General features: G+C 34.0%; 1 protein-coding gene across 1 annotated transcript in view; it reads right to left on the reverse strand.

Annotated features, from left to right (window-relative positions):
- Positions 1 to 13,803: 13,803 nt before the first annotated feature.
- The window catches only part of LOC127853345 (tyrosine-protein kinase FRK-like), a 41,229-nt gene continuing 27,194 nt past the window's right edge, over positions 13,804 to 27,838 (reverse strand). Inside the window, exons 10-12 of the mRNA XM_052387800.1 lie at positions 17,752 to 17,905; positions 17,184 to 17,315; positions 13,804 to 16,598 (exon numbers count right to left, since the gene is read on the reverse strand). Of these exons, the coding sequence (XP_052243760.1) occupies positions 16,402 to 16,598; positions 17,184 to 17,315; positions 17,752 to 17,905 (483 nt within the window). The 3' untranslated portion in view covers positions 13,804 to 16,401. The remainder of the gene's footprint in view (positions 16,599 to 17,183; positions 17,316 to 17,751; positions 17,906 to 27,838) is intronic.

The raw sequence follows: 27,838 nt of genomic DNA on the forward strand, positions 1-27,838 counted from the left end.
ATAATGTTCTTAATATTGATATCGAAGGCGTTCACCACTCGATCCCTCAGACAAATTGTGTGTTTACTGTGGAGACATTTTACATTGATACGTCCAATGCTTGATCCGACTGAATACGCGCCACAATTTTGGTGAACAGAGCATCAAGGTTCATTTGTTGTGCAGTTTGGCTGATTATCCAAACGATGTATTGTTTCAATATTCTTCTACCACATTAAAATCCGCTTTGATAAAGTAAAATATCAATCAATCAACGCATGTGAATACGACTCGATAAAAACCGATAGTCAAACGACTATAAATTAGGACATGTATGCAGATTTTAACATTTGAACCACTAAATAAAAATATTGCTTTTATATCTTTCATTTTTAAAATATGTTCTTAACGTTATTAAAATTCATAAAATACGATAGCAAATAATAATCTCAAAACTTAGCACAATTATTAACTTATAACAAGTTTGACATGTCAGGTGTGAACGCCGGTCTAAGGGAAGTAAGTACCAATTTGATATGTTATATCATTAATCTTGAATGATGTAGAATACAAAAAAGTCGCTTTTAGGGTACACACACAATTCAAATGCTTTCAATGAAAGATCGAGCTTTGTTTATACGTAGAAATTCGATCATTTTCTGTTTTGTTTCTATGAAAAACAAATTGCACATCACATCCATATACAATAGCTGATCAGCACACAAGCCACACATTCCAATTAAAGCTACGCGTTGAGATGTGATTATGATTAAGATAACTGACAAACCGAGATTTATCATTCATACTCTGCATGTAATGTCCCTTTTTGGTCTCCATAGTTAAGCTATCAGTAGATATAAATTAATGTAGCCTATCTAAGACCGTTTTGTAAAGGTAAGCCACATTTTAAATGTCGATCTTATTAGTAATTTGCTGTATTCGGTATTATTGACGATGTTTGTTCAGCGGGGGATATTCTTTTTCTATTTTATATTTTTAAACGACAAATTAAATTGCGCTATTTCTAGTTTCCTCTAAGGATCTTTGTATTTAATTATTTCTCTGATAACAGATTTTTTAACAGAACGGACACTTTTGTTAAACAATTTCATTTGTAAATAGGGTCATTAACAACATCTCATTTGTTTTACGAAAATTCGCAAACAAATAATAAATGGTGTAGAAAAGTCGACTGAACATTGTTTCTTAACTTTTTATATAACACATTGTTTCATTGAAATGCACTAATCTTCCGAATCTATATTTTAAAATCTTCTTAAATAATGTTTTGCTAATTTAAAATAAATTTAGCGAAAAATGTTCAACATTGAATTCAAAATACAAGAAGTTAAGAGTAAAAAGCTGGTGTTGCGGATACTTGAATAACGGTTGGCACTTCGATTACACAGAAAATCAAATGCCATGCGTGAAATATAGGTTCCTCATTTTTAATGTTTATCCTTAATATTAGTTTTGAGTCACGGTACATGGTGGAGTTGATAAATGGTATGTCCTTTTGTTTTATGGAGGAAGAATTACAAGGAAGAATGGTAGATTATTGCAAAATATGATAACGTTCCATCGGAAATCAGCATAAACTGGATGATCAGTACCCATTTCAACAAAATAAACATTTTTTTAAATATTCAATACAGTGTTTGCTATTCAAGCTTGTAGAGTTATTACTGTGCTTCAAATTTTCATAGTACTCAATGAAATATGAACGAATTTATAGCATATTTCAATACGAGGTATGCATGATTGTGTAGACACTTCGATTCCCGATAAAGGGCACGTCAGATTACAGAGAATCTCAACAAACTGTGATATCCGAGTTGTATCTTCTACTTGAAATGCGCTTATCTATATTTTTACTATTCTTACCAAGTTGTTTGCTATTCCAGCATGAAGATTAATTACTGAGCTTAATAAACTGAAATTTTGATAATGTTCAATGAAATATGAACGAAGAAAGAGCATGTTTTAAAAGGTGGCATGCATGATGTTGTAGACACTTTGGTAACGGACACGTCTGAAAATGGGGACACATCAAATCAGCCACTCTGATACGTTGTAGACCGTCGAGAGTGCCGGTGTAGTACCAAAGAAACAGACATCGAGAGGAATTTATATAAGCGTTACAATGGATATAAGAAAAATAAATTGAAACTTCACACTAGATGGTCAGATTTTAATCCCCAAGATGTCGTGTTTTATTGAATGTGCAATTAAAAACAAAATCATGCTCATATTCCAAAGGGATAAGAAAAATAAAGCACATTTTCGGTGATTCGTTTTTATTTTACTTCATACTATAAATTGTTAATTATAACTGTATTCAACAGCGAATTTTCCATTTCTGGTTCACAAAAAGTGTGTATTATATCTGCTAAAAAGTGTCGGGTACAGAAGTGTAAATGAGATGATCGGCTAAAGAAGTGTTAATGAAAATGTGGCATCCTACTATGTAAAATTTAAAAAAATCCTCAAATACGTTAGTAAACTACAAATTAAAGATATTGTAGTATTAATAGACTTATTTATCTTTTAATTCGAATAATGAAAACGTTCTTGATTTATTTCTAAGTAGTTCTATGTAGTTGAAATGTGTACTTATCATCCTCTTCGTGCTGATTTTCAATGGAATTCTATCGTCTTTTTTAAAAAATCAACAGTTTTTGCGCGGTTTTCTTTCTTCGCTTTACGAAATGCCACTATCATTAATTGGCCAAACAATGGTCCGTGTCCGAAAACCCAGTGAAAAGAAAATAAATGCGAAAAGATGAAGAACTCACCTCTCGTGCGTGTTTTTGTTGTTCTCTGTTATCGAAGTGCCATCCGTTATCAAAGTATCCGCATTACCGGCGTGGGTTAGTACAATCAAAATAAATATCCGTCGCACTAGTGGAAATGAACAAATGTTTGACGACTCAATCCCAACCTGCGCATAGAGTTTTGACTGGAACCAGCATAGCTGGATCAAATCCCTGCCTTTATAACCAACCTCGTGAGTATAACCTAGCCACATGTTACAATAATTTTCCCTTTTATTTGCTGTTTCAAATTTAAGTAATTTATTGAATATTATGAACCTTAATTATACAATATTTTCAAAATATATAAGAAAATGATACCAAATTTCTCAACATAATACATTTCTCAACATAATGCCCAGCGCTGTTTTTTTAATGCAGCGTGGATGTGGCTGAAATAGGATTCGTGGTCCTTTCGTGAACAATTGTCGGAGGTTTAATTTGTATATTGTGAGTGACTTATTTGTGCTTGTTCAACTGCAGAAATGTATTCAATCATCCATATATTTAATAAGGTATGTCCAACTGTTAATTACTGCAATATGTACGTCAAAAATGTGTTTTTCATTATTATCCATTAATATGACATCTAGCTTTCTTTTAATAAGTCTTTTCCTGCAATACGGATTAAAAAATGGATTAAAAAATAAATAGAGGACAACACTTATATGCAGTTTCTATCGGATGAATTAATTATGAGTATTGTATTTAAATATTTGATACCCTTTAAAACAGGATTATTTAAGAAATACAATTAAACAAACTGAATTAAACTTTCGCATAATATTTGATATATTCGTTTTAGATCTCATTATTTCAGTTAACTATCTGTAAGAGTTTAGTAAAAATATGTTTGCAAAACAAACACAGTTCGAGAAAAGGATCTTCTCTAAATTCCAACTGGATTTGTTGAAGAACGCATATTTTGTCAAAATGATTTACTGTAATTAAACCATCGCGTGCGACATCATTTTGTTTCGTGCCGGCTGCGCGCGCCTAGTGCAAGCAGAATACCAAGCCATTCATGCATAGGTCGTTTCCGAATGAAAAGAGAAATCTACATACCACCATGCTAAGACAATATTCACAAAGATGTTGAAAAAGCTATCCCATTCGCGTTAAACTGTGGTGTTGTAATATGGTTTACGATAACCAACAATTCTCGAGGTATGACTTGTTTTGCAACATGTAACATAATAAACAACACTGGTGCCTTTGATGACCACGACTAACTAACAAGTGATTCTTTCAACGATCAAGTACACTTCCAGATTCCAGAAATTCTGCTCCAAAATATCAACCAAACATTATACAAGGATAATTAAGAGTAAACGTTTCAACAAGCCGAAGTAGAACTTGACATTAAAGAGATCGTCACATTCGTGTAAAAAAATATAGCATAATACGATATGATTCAGATTTCTATGAAAAATGCTTTAAAACTAGATTTTGTAAACTTTTAAAGATATATATGAACGTTCTTGATTGTGTGTTTAAATATATAATTAAGTTCAAATGTATTTGTCAGACTTATAAAAAAGATGCCATTTCTGAATTTATAAATAATTATATATATAACAAAACGTATAGTATAGTGTTGTAAATTTATTTCTCACATTTTTTTTCCAACAAAGTACAGCTTAAGTTTAACATAAAGCGTATAACATCTTTAATTTCTACCTTAAAACGACTTTCATTTAAAAACTGAACGTGTTATAGTTAAGCTCCTGCTTCTGCCGTTTGTCATTCCCACTGAAGAACATTTTAATTCGTGAATCAGCATTTAAAAAGTGATCGGCAACAAGATTGGTTTCGACATGATGATCACACGGATTATAGTGAAATATCTAAATATGTATAGCATAATGCATAGCAAATATAATATATTATTATATTATACCATTGTATCATACTAACAATTTGAAAAAAAATCAGTCTTACGTTTTCTTTAAGACAGGTAACTTTTTATTGAAACATCAATACTTCTTTATAATACCTCCAATACACTGACTCCGTTCGAAGTACGTTCTGAAAAATGCGACTAAACGGGCTCGAACTGTGTGAGAACGGAGTGATCGTAGTAAAAACGTGTTACGAACTGTCTTCGAACTTTGTGGACGGCCTGGAACGGGGTTGAACGGGAGAGGTGTTTCAGAACTTTGAGCCTACTCAAAATTTTCTTCCGATCATCCCGTTCTAAAATTAAACGTAGTTACAACGTACTGGAAACGGAATGGACGTACTAAGAACGGATAGGTCGTACTAAGGTCGTGCCAGAACGTAGTGCGATCGAACCGAAATTACCTGTACGATGCCACACCGATCGAGTCCGTTTCTAGTCCGTCCAATCCGTTCTTAGACAGACCGACCCCGCCCGTGCGACGTCTCAAGTACGATCTTGTTTCGTGTTAATAAATAGAAACTAAAAGAAAAAGTTATTACAACGTTTGCAACACGTTCTATAAGTTGTCAGTAAGTTCTTAGTACTTTGTACTCGTTTTAAGGAGTTCGCAGAAGGTTCCAAGTACGTTGTACTCGTTCAATGCAGTTGTTACAACGTTAAAACAGTTAATACAATACGTTCAGACAATGTGCATATTAATTGAGGTCGTTGTCTCAAAATTCATCATTTGTGATATGAAGTTGAAACATGGACAATCTTGGAGCTTCGTGCAATTTATGTAATTAAACGATATTATACAGTTTTAAAATACGTATACTAATAACTGCAGATTTATAGTTTAAGGAGATTTTAATTCAAGAATTGGCGTTAAAGCCGATTATGTTGAAAATAATGATTTACAACGATTTAATGTATTACCCGAAGATTATATCGCAGATATTTGTTTACCGAGATTAAGTCAAGATAAAGTTGTAAATGAGCATGGTAATTGTCTACTTGAGTTTTGCAAAATGAATGGGTTAAAAGTGTTGAATGGGAGATTAGGTATAGATAGTATAGAAAATTCACTTGTGTAACTAGTAAGGAGTATAGTGTTATCGATCTTGTTACGTGTTCACCTTCTTTATTCAAATGTGTTGCTGAGTTTGAGGTCTTTGATCCTAATTTAATATCAGATCACTGTGTAGTACAGTTTTGTATAACTACCTACAATAATGATGATACTTTTGATGATATTGATACAAATGTGTTGTTAAAAAAATGAATGTGCTAATTCAACATACATGTACAAATGGGATAATGTATTAAATGAGTTTTTAAGACATGGTGTTTCCGAAATCCATGTTTTGGATGTTTTGTATGTGCTTTTTAATAAAATGTTCAAGTTAAGTTATTTTCCAGAGGCATGGAGCGAAGGGTAAATTGTTCCTATACATAAGAAAGGCGATTTAGACGACACTGTCAATTACAGGGGAATAACATTGTTAAGCACTATAGGAAAATTATTTAGTAAAATTATTGACAATCGATTAAGTGTTGGAGGGGGGTGGGGAATATAATGTTTACATAGAAGCCCAAGCCGGATTTTGGAAAAGCATGAGAACAGTTGATAATAAATTTGTTTTACAAGGTATAATTTCTCATATTTTAAATCAAAAAAAGAAACTGTATACGGCATTTATTGATTTTACAACGGCATTTGATTTTGTTGTGAGATATATTATATAGTACAAACTAATAAAACTAAGCGTAAGAGGTAAAATTTTGAATATAATTAGATCGATGTATAATGTGGTTAAATCGAAAATAAAATACGATAATGAAATCAGTAATTAATCGTTCACATGTTTTTAGGGGTAAGGCAAGGGGAATCATTATCGCCCTTTTTATTTTCAATGTATCTTACCGATATTGAGGAACACTTGATGCTAAACAAATTTGAAGGCTTTGATATTGGCATGTTAAAATTATTTGTATTGCTGTATGCTGACGGCATTGTTCTCTTTGCAGAATCGGAAGCTGGTTTACAACATGGATTAGATTTGTTAGATGAGTATTGTGCGAAATGGAAACTTTGTGTAAATATCAATAAATTGAAGATAATGATTTTTAAAAAAGGGGGACAAAATAGAAAAAAATTGAAGTTTAGATATCAAGGATATGAACTAGAAATTGTAAATAAATTTACATATCTTGGAATAGTATTCACAACGGGTGGCTCGTTTTCAGCAACATATGATGCGCTGTCAGGGCAGGCACTAAAAGCACTTTTTAAGTTAAAATCAAATTTGATAAAATTTACAAATATTTCAGTTAGCCATAGTCTCGAATTATTTGATAAGCTTATTGAACCAATTTTAAGGTATGGCTGTGAAGTTTGGGGATTAAACGATAGCATCCAAATTGAAAGAATACACCTACGTTATTGTAAACAGGTGCTTAGTGTCCGATCTCAAACACAAAATATTTCATTTACGGAGAACTTGGGCGTAAACTTCTTATAAATAAAAGGATAGTTTTGGTTTTAAAATATTGGTTACAAATAGTACAATCCGATGATGTTAAATACATGTATACTAAAATTGTTTATAATACGTTATTTCATGATCTTGACGTGTATCCCGAAAAAAATATTGGGTAAAATCTGTTAAACTCATATTAAATACTCTAGGTTTCGGTAAGGCATGGTATTTTCAGGGAGTAGGAGACATAAATTGTTTTATAGCCATTGTAAAACAACTTATATCCAGAATTAGATAACCGAGTTACAACAAACGACAAGGGGTAAAAACTACTGCATTTACGGAAATTTTAGATTTCAGCCCTATCTCAATATTGTAAATATTCCAAAATTTAGATTCGAGTTAACGCGGTTAAGAGTATCTGCTCACAGACTTGAAGTCGAAGCAGGGTGATGGCACAAGCCTGAAAAGACACCGTATGATAACAGAAAATGTAAACACTGTAACGTTCTCGAAGATGAGTTTCATTTTTACTCGAATGTCCAGTTTTAAAAGTCTAAGAAAACAATATATACATAGATATTATTGGAATCACACACATATGTTAAAATTTATTGGACTCTTACAAATTGACAACGCAAAAACAGTTAAAAAGCTAGCAACATTTATTTTTTAAAGCAGCTAAATTGAGAACTGAATTATTTTATCAAGTGTCTCTCCATATTACTGTCTATTTGTAGTCCTAGCTATAAAATCTATATGTATACACATTCTTAGAAAATTTAAGTATATTTCAATAAGATACGACTCTACAATATGCAAATCATAAACCTATCTTAAATTAGTATGTAACGGTAAACAGTGGTATGAGTATATATATGCTTAATTAGCTGTTTATCTTCAACCCTAACCCTAACCCTTAGACATAATTTACTACATAAAATATCTGATGAATTAAAATTATTCATCCACGACGCTCTGATTTTTCGGAACCATGTGTGGATAGTGGAGCATCATTTTTGCGCTTAATTTATTTTTCTCTGACCAATATGATTGGAAAAAACCAGCATTGTATTTATTTTTGGTAAGCAATATATTTAAAAAAAACATATTAATGTACACTAAGGCATTTACAGGCTGGTCAATCGTTATGCAAAGTATTTGAACGTGCGCCGGTACCTCACCTGCAACCCATTTATACTACACTCATAACGTCATATTACACGAATGCAAAGCAATATAAATCTTTCTATCTAAATATATTGGAATCCTTTTTAAAAAAAATGTTTACACGTTGAAATGCTTAAGACAAGATATGGGATCACGTGTAGCATTGGGGAATTTGATAAGGCCCGAATTCTGGAACGGGTAAACAACAGCCTTTAAAATACAAGTATTTAATCGATTCTCGATTCTCAATAAGATATATTCTTCTAACATTTGACAGAACAATGACCCGAATTATATTGAGCAAAAAGGATCGGATATTTATTTAGTTAGTTCATTTTCAGTCGTGATGTGTTGGAACTTAGTATTTATTGTTTGACTTCAAGTTGTATTTTGAATTGTTATTGTGACCAAAAGAGTCTGGTGACTTAGTCAATATATCCCTCTAAAGGCGGGGGGATATAGAATTGGCTTTGTCCGTCCGTACGTTAGTTCGTCCGCCCGTCTGTCACAAACACATTTTTTTTGCGGGGGATATCAATTCAACGAATTTGCTTGTTTTTCTGTTTTCTTATATCTGTTTGATAGCCCACGAGCCATTTGGCTAAATTGGAATGAAATCTATTTGCGGCAAGGTATTAAACGTTTTCCTAAAAATGCAATAGTTGTATTGGATTAGATTTTTATCGTACACAAACTGTGAAGATAAAAAAAAATCATATTTATTTCCCTAGCAATTCTAATAATATGGAACTGCGTTAATATACATTAATTTATACAAATGATATGCCGTGATTTGGTGAAGTCATATCAAGAATCACAATAAATACAGTTGTTATGCCCCTTTAAGTGTTTTATATACGTATTGTTTTTAAATGAATACTTAATTAACCTAATGTAAGACACATTATTTATAATTTGTATTTTCATTATATTCAAATCTACATGTGCATACATCAATAAAATTGTAAAGTCATATCAAGAATTACAAGAGGGCCAATATGGCCCTAGTTCGCTCACCTGAGAGGAGTCGGTTCATTCAATCTTTACCTAATGTCAAACTTGACCTAGATATTGACCAGACAAACATCCTGGTCAAGTTTCATCATTATTGAACCAAAACTCTAGCGTAGGGAGTGTTTTTGTAAGATTTGAAATGGTGACCTAAATTTTGAGTTGACCCCCCCTACCAAACATCAAACTTTGCTTACAAGGATTTTGTATAATATAATGGCAATTTGGACAATATAAGGGCAATAATTATGTCATTAATTATGTGATTTTGCTCATCATCAAACTTGACTGAGATCTTTCAGCAACTTTGATAAAGAATGCTTGAGAAATGTGAATGCTAGAGTGTTTACAAACCAAATGTGGACGGACGGACAGCGGACAAAGACCAATCTTAAAACCTCACCTGAGCAATCAGGTGAGCTAAAAAGTGTGTTTCACCGATCTGAGCCATTTTCCAACTTGTCCAAGAAATCAATAAAACCAATGTATTGACTAAGTTTCACGATGATTAGACAAAATATGTGACTTCTATAGTGTTCGATCACAAGGTTTCTCTCTATATAGTCACATAAAGAAAACTGCCCCCACTCCCCTTGCAGCCATGTTTATTGACCCATCGGGACCATTTGCAAACCCATCTGAGATATATATAAAACCAATCTTTTCACCAAGTTTCATGATGATTGGGCAAAAATGTGACTTCTATAGTGTTCACAAACTTTTTTTCCTATATAAATATAAGAAAACTGCACGCCCCCGGCAGCCATGTTATTCAACTGACCGGAACCATTTTCCAACTCAACTCTCGTATCAAGGAAACAAATGTTCTGACCAAATTTCATGAAAATTGGGCAAAACATGTGACTTCTAGAGTGTTCACATGTTTTCACAATATACATATAGAGAAAAATGCCCCGCCCACTGGCGGCCATGTTTTTTCACCGATCTGGACCATTTTCGAACTCGTCCGACATATCAATAAAACCAATGTTTTGATTAACTTTCATGATGATTGGGCCAAAATTGTGACTTCTAGAGTGTTTACAAGGTTTCTCTATAGCCATATAAAGAAAACTGCTCCGCCCACTGGCGGCCATGTTTTTCAACGGACCGGAACCACTTTTGGACTCAACCAACATATCATTAAGACAGACATTTAGACAAAGTTACATGGAGATTGGGCATTAAATATGACTTCTACAGTGTTTACAAGCTTTTTCTTTTTTTGTCCTAGTGACCTAGTTTTTGACCCAGCATGACCCAGTTTCAAACTCGATCGAGATATCATTGGGACAAATCTTTTGACCAAGTTTCATGAAGATCGGACAATAAATGTGGCCTCTAGAGTGTTTACGAACAAATGTGGACGGACGGACGGACGACGGACGGACGGACGGACGACGACGGACGGACGGACGGACGACGGACAAAGACCGGTCACAAAAGGTCACCTGAGCAATCAGGTGAGCTAAAAACAAAAGCTGTCACCATAGGATGACGTATGCCCCCTATAAACGCTTTGATAGAAGTTTTAGCATTTTTGGAAACCTAAACGCAGATTTCGAAACCTAATCGCGGACCCTAAGTTCAAGGTCAAGGTCACAGTGGTCAAAATTTTTGTACGCATGGAAAGGCCTTGTCCATATAAACATGCATACCAAATATGAAGGTTATATCTCAAGGGACATAGAAGTTATGAGCATTTTTCGAAACCTAAACGCAGATTTCGAAACCTAAACGCGGACCCTAACTCCAAGGTAAAGGTCACAGGGGTAAAAATTGTTGTGCGTATGGAAAGGCCTTGTCCATATACACATGCATACCAAATATGAAGGTTATATCTCAAAGGACATAGAAGTTATGAGCATTTACGAAACCTAAACGCAGATTTCGAAACCTAAACGCGGACCCTAAGTTCAAGGTCACAGGGGTAAAAAATGTTGTGCGTATGGAAAGGCCTTGTCCATATACACATGCATACCAAATATGAAGGTTATATCTCAAGGGACATAGAAGTTATGAGCATTTTTCGAAACCTTAACGCAAAGTGTGACGGAAAGACGGACAGACAGACGGACAGTCCGATCACTTTATGCCCCCTTCTCTTCGAAAAAACATCCAACCTCGAAAAACAATTAACACATAAATGATACACACAAATACACTGTATTATTATGAAACCATTAATAATCAAAGGGGAGTAACTACTGTAAACTTAAATGCAATATTAAGAAGAGTTGTCTCGCATGTTACATGACCTTAATTCATGATTGTTTATAAGCCTTTTTACTATATAAATATAAGGAAAACTGCCCCGTCCCCCTGGCAACCATGTTTTTCAACGGACCGGAACCATTTTCAAAGTTAACTCACGTATCTAGGAAACAAAAGTTCTGAAAAAAATTCATGAAATTTGCATTTTATTTATTTTCATACGTATAATTCTGTTGTTGTTGTTTTTGTTAAAAAAAATGATGAAAAACATGAATCAATCAATTCATGTTATTTTTTTAGAATTGCAGTCAAATTAAATCAGTATCACATGTTTTATGATAAATAAAGGTTGTTTTCAACACTGTTCTCATTAATTTACTCAATTTTATATGTTATTACCTTATTGGTGAATTGTTCTTGTGCTGAAATATGCTTGTTGTTCAAGTGCGAATAAAAAATGAACAACATCGGTAACCCATGATTTTTATTTTATTTTTCTATTCACAACAGATGGTTCTACCTAAATACCAAAAATTATCAAATTCTAGGTGGAGCAAGATTTGCATTAAAACTGCAGCATACGTCCTTAATCAAGATTTTCTTCTCATGCATTACACGTAACGATATGAGACTTTCTCATTTATCATTATCATTTAACGATTTATATTGCATACAATGACTTGACCAGAGAAAGTGACGTTATAAAGAACTCAATTAGAAGACACCAATCATTTGATAAAGCGTATCGTTTCTGTGGTTTCTTCATAGAGAATGAACATGGAAAGCTTCATGGGTTACATTAATGACACAGATAATCATCGAGAAAAACAACCAGCATACTGATCAGAGAACGGTACCCTTTATTGGCTGTATAGAGGCAAATCTGTGGTAAAACTGTTATTGGACAATTCAACAGAGGTTGGAAGTCTTATATATTTCAAGTGCATACCTGTTTGTAAATTAGTTTAGTAAATTTGAAGTGACCTATTTCTACTTCGCAATTTGAGGACACTATTATTCACAGATTACGTTCGATGTTCAGGATGTCATGAATGAAATCAATAATTCTCTAAACCGAATAAAAAAACGATAATAAAGAAAGCAATACTATTTGGAATATCCGTGGAGATTCGACACTTATGCAACCTTCAGATTATTATGCATAGCAAAATGAAATTCATTAAACCGATACATTATAGAAGCTTTTTATTCAGAACTACGATACTACCAGACTACTATTCACAGAGACAGCAAAATAATATGCATTGAAATGAAAGATGATCAAATAGTCGATACATTTTAGACTGCGGTTTTTGTGACATGTTTTTTTAAATATCAGTCTTAATAAGGATTTGAATCATGATTGTGTAGTGGATACGTTTATAGAGGCTTTGATGAAATCGAGAAAAGTATCTGCGTTGACGTTTCATTTCAGATCCAGTTCTAGAAGTCTCGTTTGACTTAGTGACAGCATGTGAGCACATTCGAAAATGGTAGTTTTGTACATAACATTACGTCAAATGTTCAGTTGTCGTTAGGCACGGTTACAAGTGCTGCACACAATTAAATTATTGGTTAAATTTATAAAGTGGAAACAGATAAGAATCCTCCCTCGTCTATCGGCAATATGTTATTAATTAAAATGTTCGTAATATACTTAATCTCTTGGTCTGAAGTTAAATTTACAACAAGTGGTGCCTTCGCTGATTGAGACATCAAAATCGAAATTGCGAGTTATTTTAAATATAATAAACAAGTAATAAATAGTCAACCTTGCAACGCCATGCAAACAATTTAAAACCATCAGAGTTGAGTGTTCGGATATATTAGTAACAGTTCGAAACAGCAAATAAATGAACTTTTGTTTTTAAACCGTGATTGCAAATGAACACTCATTCGAGTTAAGTTATGATGGTGTAGTGATTTTTTTTAAACGGAGGTTATGCTAAAGTGTTTAGGAAAGGATAACCGCTTTATCATTTCATTTCAAATGGACACTGTCGTAGCTGGCTTTGTACACCATCTTACAATCGTCTCCGCAGGCCCATTGGTATGGACCCTTTGGTATGGACCTTTAACCCCGCTCACTATACTGCGTTTAAACTTCCGGGTTAACATTTAAACCGACTATTAATAGCTTATTAATATCTGAGTTAGAATTTGATATTTCAAGCGGTTCCGTAGTGTAGTGGTTACACGCTCGCTTCACATGTGAGAAGCCCAAGGTTCGAGCCCCAGTAGAATCAAATTATTTTATTTGTGTTCTATTTTAACTTTTTGATTTGATGTAGACATTTTAGATTAAATAAATATGCTGTTTTATTGTAACCATTTTTTGTTTTTATTTTGCCCATGAAATATATGTGTGAGAGGGTGGGGGTGGGGGTTCGTAAACACATTAAAACTTTTACTGTGTTTTCATATCAATGAGTACTCAACCCCTTTCGTAAATGAGCATCGTAAGAATAAGTTCAGAATCATCTCCCCTTGAAGTTTAGAAAAATATGAAATTACGCTTACATGATGAAGCAGATTTTTTAAAACCTACACAGTTCTGTTCCATTAAGAAAAACTGCACACGGATGCCAGTAAAAAAAGGAAACCAATGTAAATAAAATGAACTATGAAATATTTGGGGGTTACAACACAAAATCATAGATAATGGTTATTTGGGAGTTACAACACAACATCATAGATAATGGTTATTTGGGGGTTATAACACAAAATCACAGATAATGGTTTTAACAGTATCTTTTTTTATTTTGTTTAAAATAATCGGCCAATATATTAATATGTACAGTAGAAAAAAATCGTTCCATGTAACTTCATTGTTCTGGCCAGATGCTATAGCATTTAAATGAAATATACTTCATAATGAAAACTTAACATACATTAATACAGTAAAGGGAAGAGTCACTTTTAGCAAAGTATTCAACAGATGCAACAGTTGAACATTCACCAAACACAAATGTACAATTTACTTAAAATAAGGTACTTGAAGACTAACTAATGTTCAAAATAAATAAAAAGATGATCATTAGAACTACTTCCTTCTTCAATTGGTTTCATGTATGGGCCCCTCTGTGCATTTGATACACAAATATGTAGGTAGGCATTAATATGGCTATTAAAATCAAATAATGTACCAGTGCAATTATCAAAGTAAAGTTGTGTGAGTTGAAATGAAAACATAGTATCTTTGTTTTTTATATCCCTATACCAGATACAATAGGCACATGCTCAACCGACATTTATCCAAATATATTAACGTTTGTACAGTAAACACTTTTAACGAGTTTGTTTTACTTAACAATTTGTTTTACTTTACAATCAGACATTATGTTATTATGCATGCTTTTTTGTCTATAGCTCAAGTAGCTTCATAAACGTTCAGTTTACATTGTTCTGCCATTTAACTTAACATATTAAGTAACAATAGAACCAACTTCAATGCTGCCTGTTTTTTTTAATGGACCAAATCCACAAACATTTAACGGCTTGTAAACTACTTATGAACAAAAATGTAAATGGTCATTATACAATAATTTGTCGATATTCTCAATTCATATAAAGTATACAGAGCAAAATTACAAAAGAAATACTAGGCTTATTTTCAACTACTTAAAACATTAACATGCTATTTTTAAAGAAGCTAATTAATGTTCAAATTATACACAACCAAAAGTAAATAATGAATTGGATTCTTTCACTTTAGCATGCATTTTCATTCCACTTAAAAATATACTTCTAATCTAAAATCGACAATGTATTTCTTGAATCATTCATATAATTTTATTATTATTATAATAATTGTAAATGGAATGTAACGAACATGTTTTCAGAAGAATAAAATGCAATTAAATATCATTATTGAAATTAAATCTATATAAACTATCAACAAAAGTGAAAAGCTGTAATCGTCTGAATTAAACAACTGAAGAACAAATCTATCTGGAAGTAGTTTCTTCATTAAAAATACATTTTGAAACATTCAAGTCTTTCAATTGTTTCAATAACCCAGATAATAACATCAAAGTGCCTGTTGTGATTTAAACATAATGATGAGGAAATAAAAAGACAATAGAAACATTAAATTTGAACAAGCTGAGATCACAAATTGCTTCAGTAAGGCTTTTATTAGAACTGTGCATAAAATACAGCTAACATGGTATGCGAATTGCACGATACCATTCAAATACTCTTGAAAGAAGTTGTACAAATCTATATGGCATACCAGTAAATTCCATTTGCTTGAATGAATTGCAGTATACCAATGATATGCTCTTAGAAGATGTAAAAATGGTATTCCTCTTACAGGTCAATTCCATGTGCATGAACACATTATTTGTAATTCAGCTGCAGTCAGAAAAACTATGAGCCGTGCTCTGTGAAAAGGGTGTTTAATGCATGTGTATAAAGGAACTTTCCGCCTAAACATAATTTTTGCTAAGAAGAGACTTTCTTTAAATGAAAAATATCATAAAAGCGGAAAGTGTCGTCCCTGATTAGCCTGTGCGGACTGCACAGGCTAATCTGAGACGACACTTTACGCACATGCATTAAACCCCCTTTTCACAGAGCACGGCTCATATGTTTTCAGCTCAATCACTGTACAACTTCATTGAACTTGTGAAGTCATGACCCTAGACAACTGGCAAACATTTCGTTTTTTTCGAACAAATAATAAATGTTGAAGAAGTCTGGAAGGATGGCGAAAGTGTTGAATGGCTACCTGCTTTAATCAAGCAGGATTGAGGAATAAATTTGTCCTTCCCAAGTCCATCGGATTATACTGTACAGTTCATTGTTGATTTGATTATAACTCTCTTTCCTAATCCATAGGCTTATATTATCCTTCAGCGGACAACATATAGCTGTTGAAGAAGTCCTGAAGGTAAGCAAAGGTGGGTCTGGTCTCGGGCGATCGGTTCCAGCACTTGAGCATGTGCTCATAGTAGGGGTCAGGACAGGGGATGGGACCATCAGTAGGGCGGGGCATGCGGAAGCCCTTCTTGACCCGGTTTAGCACCACATGACTGTTCATACCTGGGACGATATGTAGAGTAACCATTTAACATGAAACATCACGGTAATTCATGGGCTGAGTAAAAACCATGGCATTGGATAAATAATTTGCACAGTAGGCAAGTTTTCTAATATGAAAGTTGAGTCTGATTAAAATTTACTTTAGCAAAATAAGCAAACAGCTGCCATGCAACATAAGAAAGGAACCAACCACATTATTACTGTCTTATCATTTTATTAACACCCTCATAATTAAAAATAAAAATTTTTAATAGAAAGCTTCTTTTTCATCCGTTTTGTTGTTTATGATAAATTTTACAAAATACATATTGCAGTTCATGGCATTTGCTTATTATGCAAAGAAAAGAGTAAGCCTAGGAAACTTACTCAAGGATCAGTAAGTTATGGACTTCACATTCAATCAAGCTAAAATAAACAATTCGTTGAACTGATATCCCCCACCAAAAAATAAATTTTGTCGGACGGACTAACAAACGGACGGACCAACCGACAGAGAACGCCGATTCCATATCCCCTCGCCTCCGCCTTTGGCAGGGGATAATAAGTTTAAACTAAAACAAAGAAACAAATGTTTGATTGACTTGCCTGGATATGGTACACTGCCAAAGGTGATTAACTCATACAGTAGAACACCATATGACCAGACGTCTGACTTGATACTGAACTTGCGATCAAATGCAGCCTCGGGGGCAATCCATTTGGTAGGCAAAATAGTGTCTGAAAAGAAATTAGAAACTGAGTGTCTAGAAACAAATGTTCAATGATCTTCTTTGAAGGTGCAGGCCATTTCATACGCAGATCTGATTTTGCCTCCATTACTTTAAAGACCTTCCCAGCTATTGATACAAATTTTATTTCCATAAATAGAATCGATAGCAACCATACAAGATCCACTTCTTTTTAAAATTATAATATTCAATGAATGTTAAACATGTGATATGTTAGTATTAATTGGATGTCTTGCCTGAAAACAATGTAAAAAAAGAAAATGTCTGTGGCACTTGATTTTATGGTAAAGTTTATGTTTGATAATCAATGTAAAATATAAAAAACTACTCAAATTATGATGTGTGGTTTCTGACATAAAACACGAAATAAGAAAACAACAATTTAAACATTCAATTTTTTTAATGACAAAAAATTATAATCTCACTTTCAGGTGCCTCATAGAAATCATCCTGAATGAATCGAGCGCGAAAGAAGTCTGCGACCTTGACCTCATGGTGCTCCCCAACCAGAATATTGGCCGCACGAAGCTCGCGGTGTACACAGTTCTCAGTCTCCAAATATGCCATGCCATCAGCGATCTGGAAAATAACCAAATGTGTGTAACTAATACAAAGGATATTGAATATTCTACAAACTTGACCCTGCGAGCTCCTTTGGTTGAGCACTTATCAACCAAGACCACTTTGACTTGTATGATGAGGATTCTGGAAAGCTGGACTGTCAATCCCAGGTTTCAAAAGTTTGTTGTTTTTTCAACAACTCCATTCATCTTAAGAATTATTTAAATATGCTTCCAATTCTTTATCACAGGTATTTTTGGTTGACTTTATATGCTGCCATATTCCAAACAATACGGATGAAGTTGTCAAAATGTCGAACATTGCATGCTTAGAATATGGTCAATTATCACATAAGAAAAGTAGTACTAGGTTATAAATATAAGTGAGCCTGAATAAAAAAGTACGAGAAAGGCTTATGCAAAGCTTGCAGTCATGCACATTTAAATGTACATGTGATCATAATAATGCATGACTACAGGCAATGTTATGCTGTTCATCACGTTTAAAGTTTCTGACCTAGAATAAACAATAGTCGAGTGCTTAAAACATCCATAACTTCCTTCGTATCTATATATCATTTGCATCTATAAATGAATACAATTAAATGAAAACATAATTATAATATTTTACGGGGTTAAACAACAAGCGGACCATGGGCCAAAAGGCGCTTACTAAAGGCCCCTAGGAACTTTACTATTCTTAGGTAGAGTTGAGAATAATAATAAAGGTACTTTATGAAACATAAATATTTGTTTCCTATGCACATATTTATTTTCTAACTTTGCTTAAATTTCGCTAGAACAAATGTTTTAGGAAGATTTAAAAACATTCAACTTCTAGAGTGTTCATAAGCTTTTATCTATTTGACCACCTGACCGAGTTTTCGACCACACGTAGCCCAGTTTCACAATCAAATTTCATTGGGACAAATGCTCTGACCAAATTTCATGAAGATTGGGAAATAAATCAGGCCAATAAATCTAGGTATCACTGTATTCATATAAGGAAAACTGTCATTTTTCCTAGCAGCCGGCAGCCATGTTTTAAAACAGACCTGAACCATTTTTATACTAAGTCAAGATATCATTTAAACAAATGTTCTGACCAATTTATATTACGATTGTACTTAAATTGTGAATTCAATCGTGTTAACAAGGTTTCACTTTAGTCATATACGGAAGACTTCCCCATCCCATGGCAACAAGGTTTTACTACAAACCATTACAATGCGTGAAATCAGCCAAGCTATTATTAGAAGAAAATGAAGATTCGACTTAAAGTGTGACTTCTAGAGTGTTCAATAGATTTAAATAAAGTCATGTAAGGAATATTGCCATGCCCTCTTTCTGTCATATTTTTTGATACAGTTGGGTTAGGGATTTTGTTCCGCAAATAAGAGGTTGCTTAGGGATGAATATTTTGGGGATTAATCTCTAACAATCCGGTTTTTTTTAGGGATTAATCTCTAACAATCTTTCTAGTTTTTTTTTAGGGATTTGTGTGGGTTGAATACGGATTGTTTGGGATTGTTAGAGCTGAATAGGGATGCAAGCACTCTGCGCATGCGTGCGGATTAAAATGCGGAGTTTATATTGTGAGCATTTGCTAGTACCGCGCATGCGTAGGGCTGAAAAGGCGAAGTTATTATCGCGAGCTGTAACTCGCGATAATAACTCCGCCTTTTCAGCCCTACGCATGAGCAATATTTTAATGTATTAAAGCAACGATCTATAAATAAATACAGATTGGAAACATCCATTCGGACCAATAGAAAGTATCTGGAATTCGCCCAAAACGAAATCAATATCACGTGACATTTAATGGACCACATTAGAAATAATAATGCTTAAGAAAGCGTTCGATACGGTAGACCACACAATTTTATGTGGCAAATTGAAGATAATGGGTATTGACAATACAGACTGGATCATGTCGTATTTATCTGGACAAAAGCAAACTGTTTGCGTAAATAAGTATTTTCTAAATTCGAACCTGTTACTTGTGGCGTACTCCAAGGTAGTATTCTGGGACCTCTTCTATTTTTATGTTATGTGAATGATATGATTATAAGTATCGACCCTGATTGTAAATTGATTTTATATGCTGGTGATAGTGCTATCTAGTATGCTCATAGAGACACAAATGTTATCTCTAAACAAAATTAAGCTGTGTCATGGATTCTTGTTCAGACTTGTAAGTAGACAATAAATTATCCGTACATTAAGGGAAGACTGAATTTATTGTATATGGAACGAAGAGAATGTTAAAAAAACTGAAAGATTTTAAAATTGAATGAAAGGGGCATACAATTGAACCCACGACTGCTGTAAAATATCTGGGTGTTAGTATTGATAACACATTATCTGGTGAAAATATTGTTAACAAAATTGTTAGCAATTTAACTCTCGTCTTAAATTTATGTATAGAAATGTATTTAGATACAAGAACTAGAAAATACTTAAGTTCTGCATTGATTTAGTGTCACATAGATTATGCTTGTTCCTCTTGGTATCCAAGTTAAAATAAAGGTCTAAAAGACAAATTACAGATATGTCAAAATAAAATTGTGAGATTTATTTATGGAATAGGTCCTAGATATTGTATTAATCAATGTTACCTGTCTGATAGGTCATTGCTTAATGTTGAGAATAGAAATAAGCAATTAAGACTGAACCATGTATTTGAAATTGTTAAAGACAAGTGTCCATCATACTTGAAAGAACATTTTAATTTATTTTATCTTTGTTAAAGATACTCACAAGGGCAAATACATACAATTTCAGAGTGCCCAAATGCCATGGTAAAGGAAATGTTACCTTTTACTACAGTGCAATTAGTGATTTGAATGCTCTGTCAGATACAATAAAAAAATGATAACAAACATAAGTTCAAACTAGCTGTTAAGAACCATCTATTGTGCTTTGCTAAACACCTTAATTTTTTAATTTTTTTAAACACCTTAATTGTTACAATTAGAATATTTGTGATCTAGTCATCATGGCAAATATATTATAGAATCTAACAACTAACATGTATACTCAATAATTATCAGGGACGTGTTGTTTATTATGTGTAACTTTCACATAGGATTATATTATAGTAAGTATAACCTAAACAGGATCCCATTGGAAATAAGCTTTCGGGCTTTCATGGGCAATCCTAGGTTTTTACACTGTATTATCAAAGTTATTTCATTTACATACTTAGTTTCCCAAAGTTGTGATTTTGTTTCTATAATATATCTAATTAACAGTTTATACTGAAAGTATGTTATAGTACATATATGTGACATACATGCATAACTGTGATATTTAAGTAATATAATAAATTACTGTGATATTTAAGCAATAAATTAAATACCAATAGAGCAACCATATTTTAAGACTGAGGTCGTTGCTGATCTGTTTCCTTCAAAACTAATTTGAGGTGATACGCTTTCTAAAGACCTTTTTATTTTGTTGCACTTTTATGTTCCTTCTAATTGTCATATATTAATTCATATAATTGTTATGTCAGTTTTAGACCATAGGTTTTGTTCAGCAGCAATCTCACAAATACTTTTAGTAATAATTGTTATGTAAATGTGATTTATAACTTGTATATTATGTGTTTTAAACCTGAATAAAAATCGATTATTCATCAATCGAGCAGCCGCAAGTCTCACTCTATTATCTGGCGTTATCATTTGCTACTGCAGCTTGTCTGCCCGCTTGATTCCAATACACAACATTTCATAACTTCGCACAATAGAACTGAAAATATTTGAAACATGAAAACGTTTCGATATTTATAGCAGCGTTGATATATTAAACGTGATTTAAAAAAAAACATAATAGATTTGAAAACATATGAGTCTCTGAACCAATATTAAGTAATGAAACGTAATAATAGTATTTAAGGCCGAGTTAGCTTTTTTACAAGTACACATTTCAATTGCCTTAACCTCAATCATTTCTTTCTGGAAATAATTAATAAAGTACAAGTATAAAGGTGATTTCAAAATCTACAGTTTATAACTTTAACTTAAACATTTTCGCGGGTATTACATAACAAATACTTTGAGAGATTATAGGCCGAGTTAAACAATTTAAAAGTATATAAATACTTCTGATGTACATATCATTTTCAAGGTAATAACAATAATAGCAAGAGCTGTCTCCATCGGAAGACCTATGCCCCCGAAAAACGCTTTTTCGAAACCTAAACGCAGATTCGAAACCTAAACGCGGACCCTAAGTTCAAGGTCAAAGGGGCCCAAATTTGTATGCCTATCGAAAGGCCTTGTCTATATAAACATGCATACCAAATATGAAGGCTACATCTGAAGCGACGACATAGAAGTTATGAGCAATTTTCGAGCGGAAACGCAATCTTTTTATGATTCAAGGGCCGTAACTCAGAAGCGCCTGGGTAAATTTGGCTGATTATAAAACTTAACCTTGATTTTGTTGCCTTACACATTGTATGAAGATTGGTGAAGATCCGATGACAATTGCTGGAGTTATTGAGCGGAAACGAGAAAAAACTCAATTTTTCGATGATTCAAGGGCCGTACTTAGGAGTGTCTTGGTCAATTTGGCTGATTATCGAATTTGACCTAGATCATATGACCGTACACATTTAAATGAAGTGTGGCGAAGATCCTATGACATTTGCTCGAGTAATTGAGCGGAAACGAGAAAACACGCAATTGTTCGATGATTAAACGGCCGTTACTCAGGAGTGTCTGGGTCAATTTGGCCGATTATTGAACTTGACCTAGATGTTATTGCTTTACACATTTTCATGAAGTTCAGTGAAGATCCTATGACATTTGCTCAAGTTATTGAGCAGAAACGAGAAAAAAACAATTTTACGATGATTCAAGGGCTGTAACTCAGGAGTGTCTGAATCAATTTGGCCGATTATCGAACTTGACTTAGATGTTATTGCCTTACACATGTTCATGAAGTTTGGTGAAGATCTGATGACATTTGCTCGATTAATTTAGCAGAAACGAGAAAAACCCCAAATTGACGATAATTCTAGAGCCGTAACTCAATAGTGTCTTGGTCAATATGGCCAATTATCAAACTTGACCTAGATTTTATTGCCTTACACATTTTCACGAAGTTTGGTGAAGATCTGATGACAATTGCTCAAGTTATTGAGCGGAAACGAGAATTTTTTTTTACGATGATTCAAGAGCCGTAATTCAAGAGTGTCTGGGTCAATTTGGCCGATTACCGAACCTGACCTAGATGTTATAGCCTTACACATTTTCATGAAGTTTGGCGAAGATCTGATGACATTTGCTCGAGTTATTGAGCGGAACCGAGAAAAAACAATTTTACGATAATTCAAGAGCCGTAACTCTAGAATGTCTGGGTCAATTTGGCCGATTATCAAACTTGACCTAGATGTTATTGCCTTACACATTTTCATGAAGTTTAGTGATAATCTGATGACATTTGCTCGAGTTTTTGAGCGGAAACGAGACAAAAAAAACAATTTTACGAAAAAACAAGGGCCGTAATTCAAGAGTGTCTGGGTCAATTTGGCTGATTATCGAACTTGACCTATATGTTATTGCCTTACACATGTTCATGAAGTTTTGGTGAAGATCTGAAGACAACTGCTCGAGATATTGAGCGGAAACGAGAAAAAAACCTATTTTAATGATTCAAGGGCCGTAACTCAAGAGTGTCTGGGTCAATTTGGCCGATTATCGAACTTGACCTACTTGTTATTGCCTTACACATTTTCATGATGTTTGGCGAAGATCTGATGACATTTGCTCGAGTTATTGAGCGGAAACGACAAAAAAATTACGATGATACAAGGACCGTAACTCAAGAGTGTCTGGGTCAATTTGACCGATTACCGAACATGACCTAGATGCTATAGCCTTACACATGTTCATGAAGTTTGGCGAAGATCTGATGACATTTGCTTGAGTTATTGAGCGGAAACGAGAACAAACCAATTTAACGATAATTCAAGGGCCGTAACTCAAGAGTGTCTAGGTCAATTTGGCCGATTATCAAACTTGACCTAGATGTTATTGCCTTACATATTTTCATGAAGTTTGGTGAAGATCTGATGACATTTGCTCGAGTTATTAAGCGGAAACGAGACAAAAAAACAATTTTACGATAATACAAGGGTCGTAATTCAAGAGTGTCTGGGTCAATTTGGCTGATTATCGAACTTGACCTAGATGTTATTGCCTTACACATGTTCATGAAGTTTTGGTGAAGATCTGAAGACAACTGCTCGAGTTATTGAGCGGAAACGAGAAAAAAGCCAATTTTAATGATTCAAGTGCCGTAACTCAAGAGTGTCTTGGTCAATTTGGCCGATTATCGAACTTGACCTAGATGTTATTGCCTTACACATTTTCATGATGTTTGGCGAAGATCTGATAACATTTGCTCGAGTTATTGAGAGGAAACGAGAAAAAAAAATACAATAATTCAAGGACCGTAACTCAAGATCGTCTGGGTGAATTTGACCGATTATCGAACTTGACCTAGATGTTATTGCCTTACACATTTTTATGAAGTTTGGTGAAGATCTGATGACAATTGCTCAAGTTATTGAGCGGAAACTTGAAAAAAAATAAAATTTTACGATGATTCAAGGGCCGTAACTCAAGAGTGTCTGGGTCAATTTGGCCGATTACTGAACTTGACCTGGATGTTATAGCCTTACACATGTTGATGAAGTTTGGCGAAGATCTGATGACATTTGCTCGAGTTATTGAGCGGAAACGAGAAACAAAAAAAATACTATAATTCAAGGGCCGTAACTCAAGATTGTCTGGGTCAATTTGGCCGATTATCAAACTTGACCTTAATGTTATTGCCTTTCACATTTTTATGAAGTTTGGTAAAGATCTGATGACAACTGCTCGAGTTATTGAGCGGAAACGAGAAAAAAAAACAATTTTACGACAATACAAGGGCCGTAATTCAAGAGTGTCTGGGTCAATTTGGCTGCTTATCGAACTTGACCTAGATGTTATTGCCTTACACATGTTCATGAAGTTTGGTAAAGATCTGAAGATAACTGCTCGAGTTATTGAGCGGAAACGAGAAAAAAGCCAATTTTAATGATTCAACTGCCGTAACTCAAGAGTGTCTTGGTCAATTTGGCCGATTATCGAACTTGACCTAGATGTTATTGCCTTACACATTTTCATGATGTTTGGCGAAGATCTGATTACATTTGCTCGAGTTATTGAGCGGAAACGAGAAAAAAAAAATTACGATAATTCAAGGGCCGTAACTCAAGATCGTCTGGGTGAATTTGACCGATTATCGAACTTGACCTAGATGTTATTGCCTTACACATTTTTATGAAGTTTTGTGAAGATCTGATGACAATTGCTCAAGTTATTGAGCGGAAACTTGAAAAAAAAACAATTTTACGATGATTCAAGGGCCGTAACTCAAGAGTGTCTGGGTCAATTTGGCCGATTACTGAACTTGACCTGGATGTTATAGCCTTACACATGTTGATGAAGTTTGGCGAAGATCTGATGACATTTGCTCGAGTTATTGAGCGGAAACGAGAAACAAAAAATACTATAATTCAAGGGCCGTAACTCAAGATTGTCTGGGTCAATTTAGCCGATTATCAAACTTGACCTAAATGTTATTGCCTTTCACATTTTTATGAAGTTTGGTAAAGATCTGATGACAACTGCTCGAGTTATTGAGCGGAAACGAGAAAAAAAAAATTTACGACAATACAAGGGCCGTAATTCAAGAGTGTCTGGGTCAATTTGGCTGATTATCGAACTTGACCTAGATGTTATTGCCTTACATATGTTCATGAAGTTTGGTAAAGATCTGAAGATAACTGCTCGAGTTATTGAGCGGAAACGAGAAAAAAGCCAATTTTAATGATTCAAGTGCCGTAACTCAAGAGTGTCTGGGTCAATTTGGCCGATTACTGAACTTGACCTGGATGTTATTGCCTTACACATTTTCATGAAGTTTGGCGAAGATCTGATGACATTTGCTCGAGTTTCTGAGCGGAAACAAGAAACAAAAAAAATACGATAATTCAAGGGCCGTAACTCAAGATCGTCTGGGTCAATTTGGCCGATTATCAAACTTGACCTAAATGTTATTGCCTTTCACATTTTTATGAAGTTTGGTAAAGATCTGATGACAACTGCTCGAGTTATTGAGCGGAAACGAGAAAAAAAAACAATTTTACGATGATTCAAGGGCCGTAATTCAAGAGTGTCTGGGTCAATTTGGCTGATTATCGAACTTGACCTAGATGTTATTGCCTTACACATGTTCATGAAGTTTGGTAAAGATCTGAAGATAACTGTTCGAGTTATTGAGCGGAAACGAGAAAAAAGCCAATTTTAATGATTCAAGGGCCGTAACTCAAGAGTGTCTTGGTTAATTTGGTCGATTATCGAACTTGACCTAGATGTTATTGCCTTACACATGTTCATGATGTTTGGCGAAGATCTGATGACATTTGCTCGAGTTATTGAGCGGAAACGAGAAACAAAAAAATACGATAATTCAAAGGCCGTAACTCAAGATCGTCCGGGTCAATTTGGCCGATTATCAAACTTGACCAAGATGTTATTGCCTTACAAATGTTCATGAATTTTGGTAAAGATCTGATGACATTTGCTCGAGTTATTGAGCGGAAACGAGAAAAAAATAATTTACGACAATACAAGGGCCGTAATTCTAGAGTGTCTGGGCCAATTTGGCTGATTATCGAACTTGACCTAGATGTTATTGTCTTACACATTTTCATGAAGTTTGGTAAAGATCTGAAGATAACTGCTCGAGTTATTGAGCGGAAACGAGAAAAAAACAACAATGTTAATGATTCAAGGGCCGTAACTCAAGAGTGTCTGGGTCAATTTGGCCGATTATCGAACTTGACCTAGATGTTATTGCCTTACACATTTTCATGAAGTTTGGTGAAGATCTAGTGACAATTGCTCGAGTTATTGAGCGGAAACTAATCCAGACGGACGGACTTACGGACTGATGGACGGACGGTGCGATTTTAATATGCCCCCAGAACCTTTGTTCTAGGGGCATAACAAGTAATAAATATGTACAAGACTAAGATTTTTTTATTTAAACGTGAACAGTCTCGGAGATATTCATTACCGATGCAGATTTGTCTTATTGAAAAGTACATATCCGCCTTTGCCTAAAAATTAACTATTTCTAAAGTTACATTTCATGTTAGAAAATTAAGAGGTAATATAAAAAGTTATGGCCGAAAATATACTAATTTATTCTATACTGTTCTGGCGATGTGCTCTATATTTCCTAAACTGATATATGAATTTATTAAATTTTCCTAATAAAGTGTACATTTTAGAATAAACTATAAAACAGGAAACAAATACATGTATATTGATTTTGGTTTCGTTTATTATGGATTAATAATATTTGCAAGACAATACACATTTTGAATACACATCTCTTCAAGGGAGACCATGTCCCCGAGGTGGATTCAGTGTGTTTACTGTTATGTCTGTGACACCACATGTCTGCGCATGTGTCGATAAGATTATCACGATAAGATGGTTGAAATTTCGTCACCGGGCGTGATCACCCAATAACGCTAATCTTTGTTTATTTATAAATCTTTGATCATTAGCACACATTTTTACTGCAAACAATTGGTACAAACAAACTGTTAAACATTGCTACTTATGACAATTTCAATGCAAATGGTGAGCAATTAATTGCGTATGGCAAGTTAATTGTGAAAACAATAACCTTTAACAATTGTACGCGGTAGCAATTTAATGTCAGTACATGTTTATTTCATCATGTCCGTTTATAAAACTGATTTACAACGTTTTTTTTCAGCAACGTGATACTATTCGCTGCCTGTGTAGACATCTGTGTGTGTGTGTGAATGTCAGAGTTTATTTACAGGTCATCGTTGCGTCTTCACGACTACCTT

Source organism: Dreissena polymorpha, chromosome 12 (assembly GCF_020536995.1).
Source record: "Dreissena polymorpha isolate Duluth1 chromosome 12, UMN_Dpol_1.0, whole genome shotgun sequence".
NCBI classification, from domain to species: domain Eukaryota; kingdom Metazoa; phylum Mollusca; class Bivalvia; order Myida; family Dreissenidae; genus Dreissena; species Dreissena polymorpha.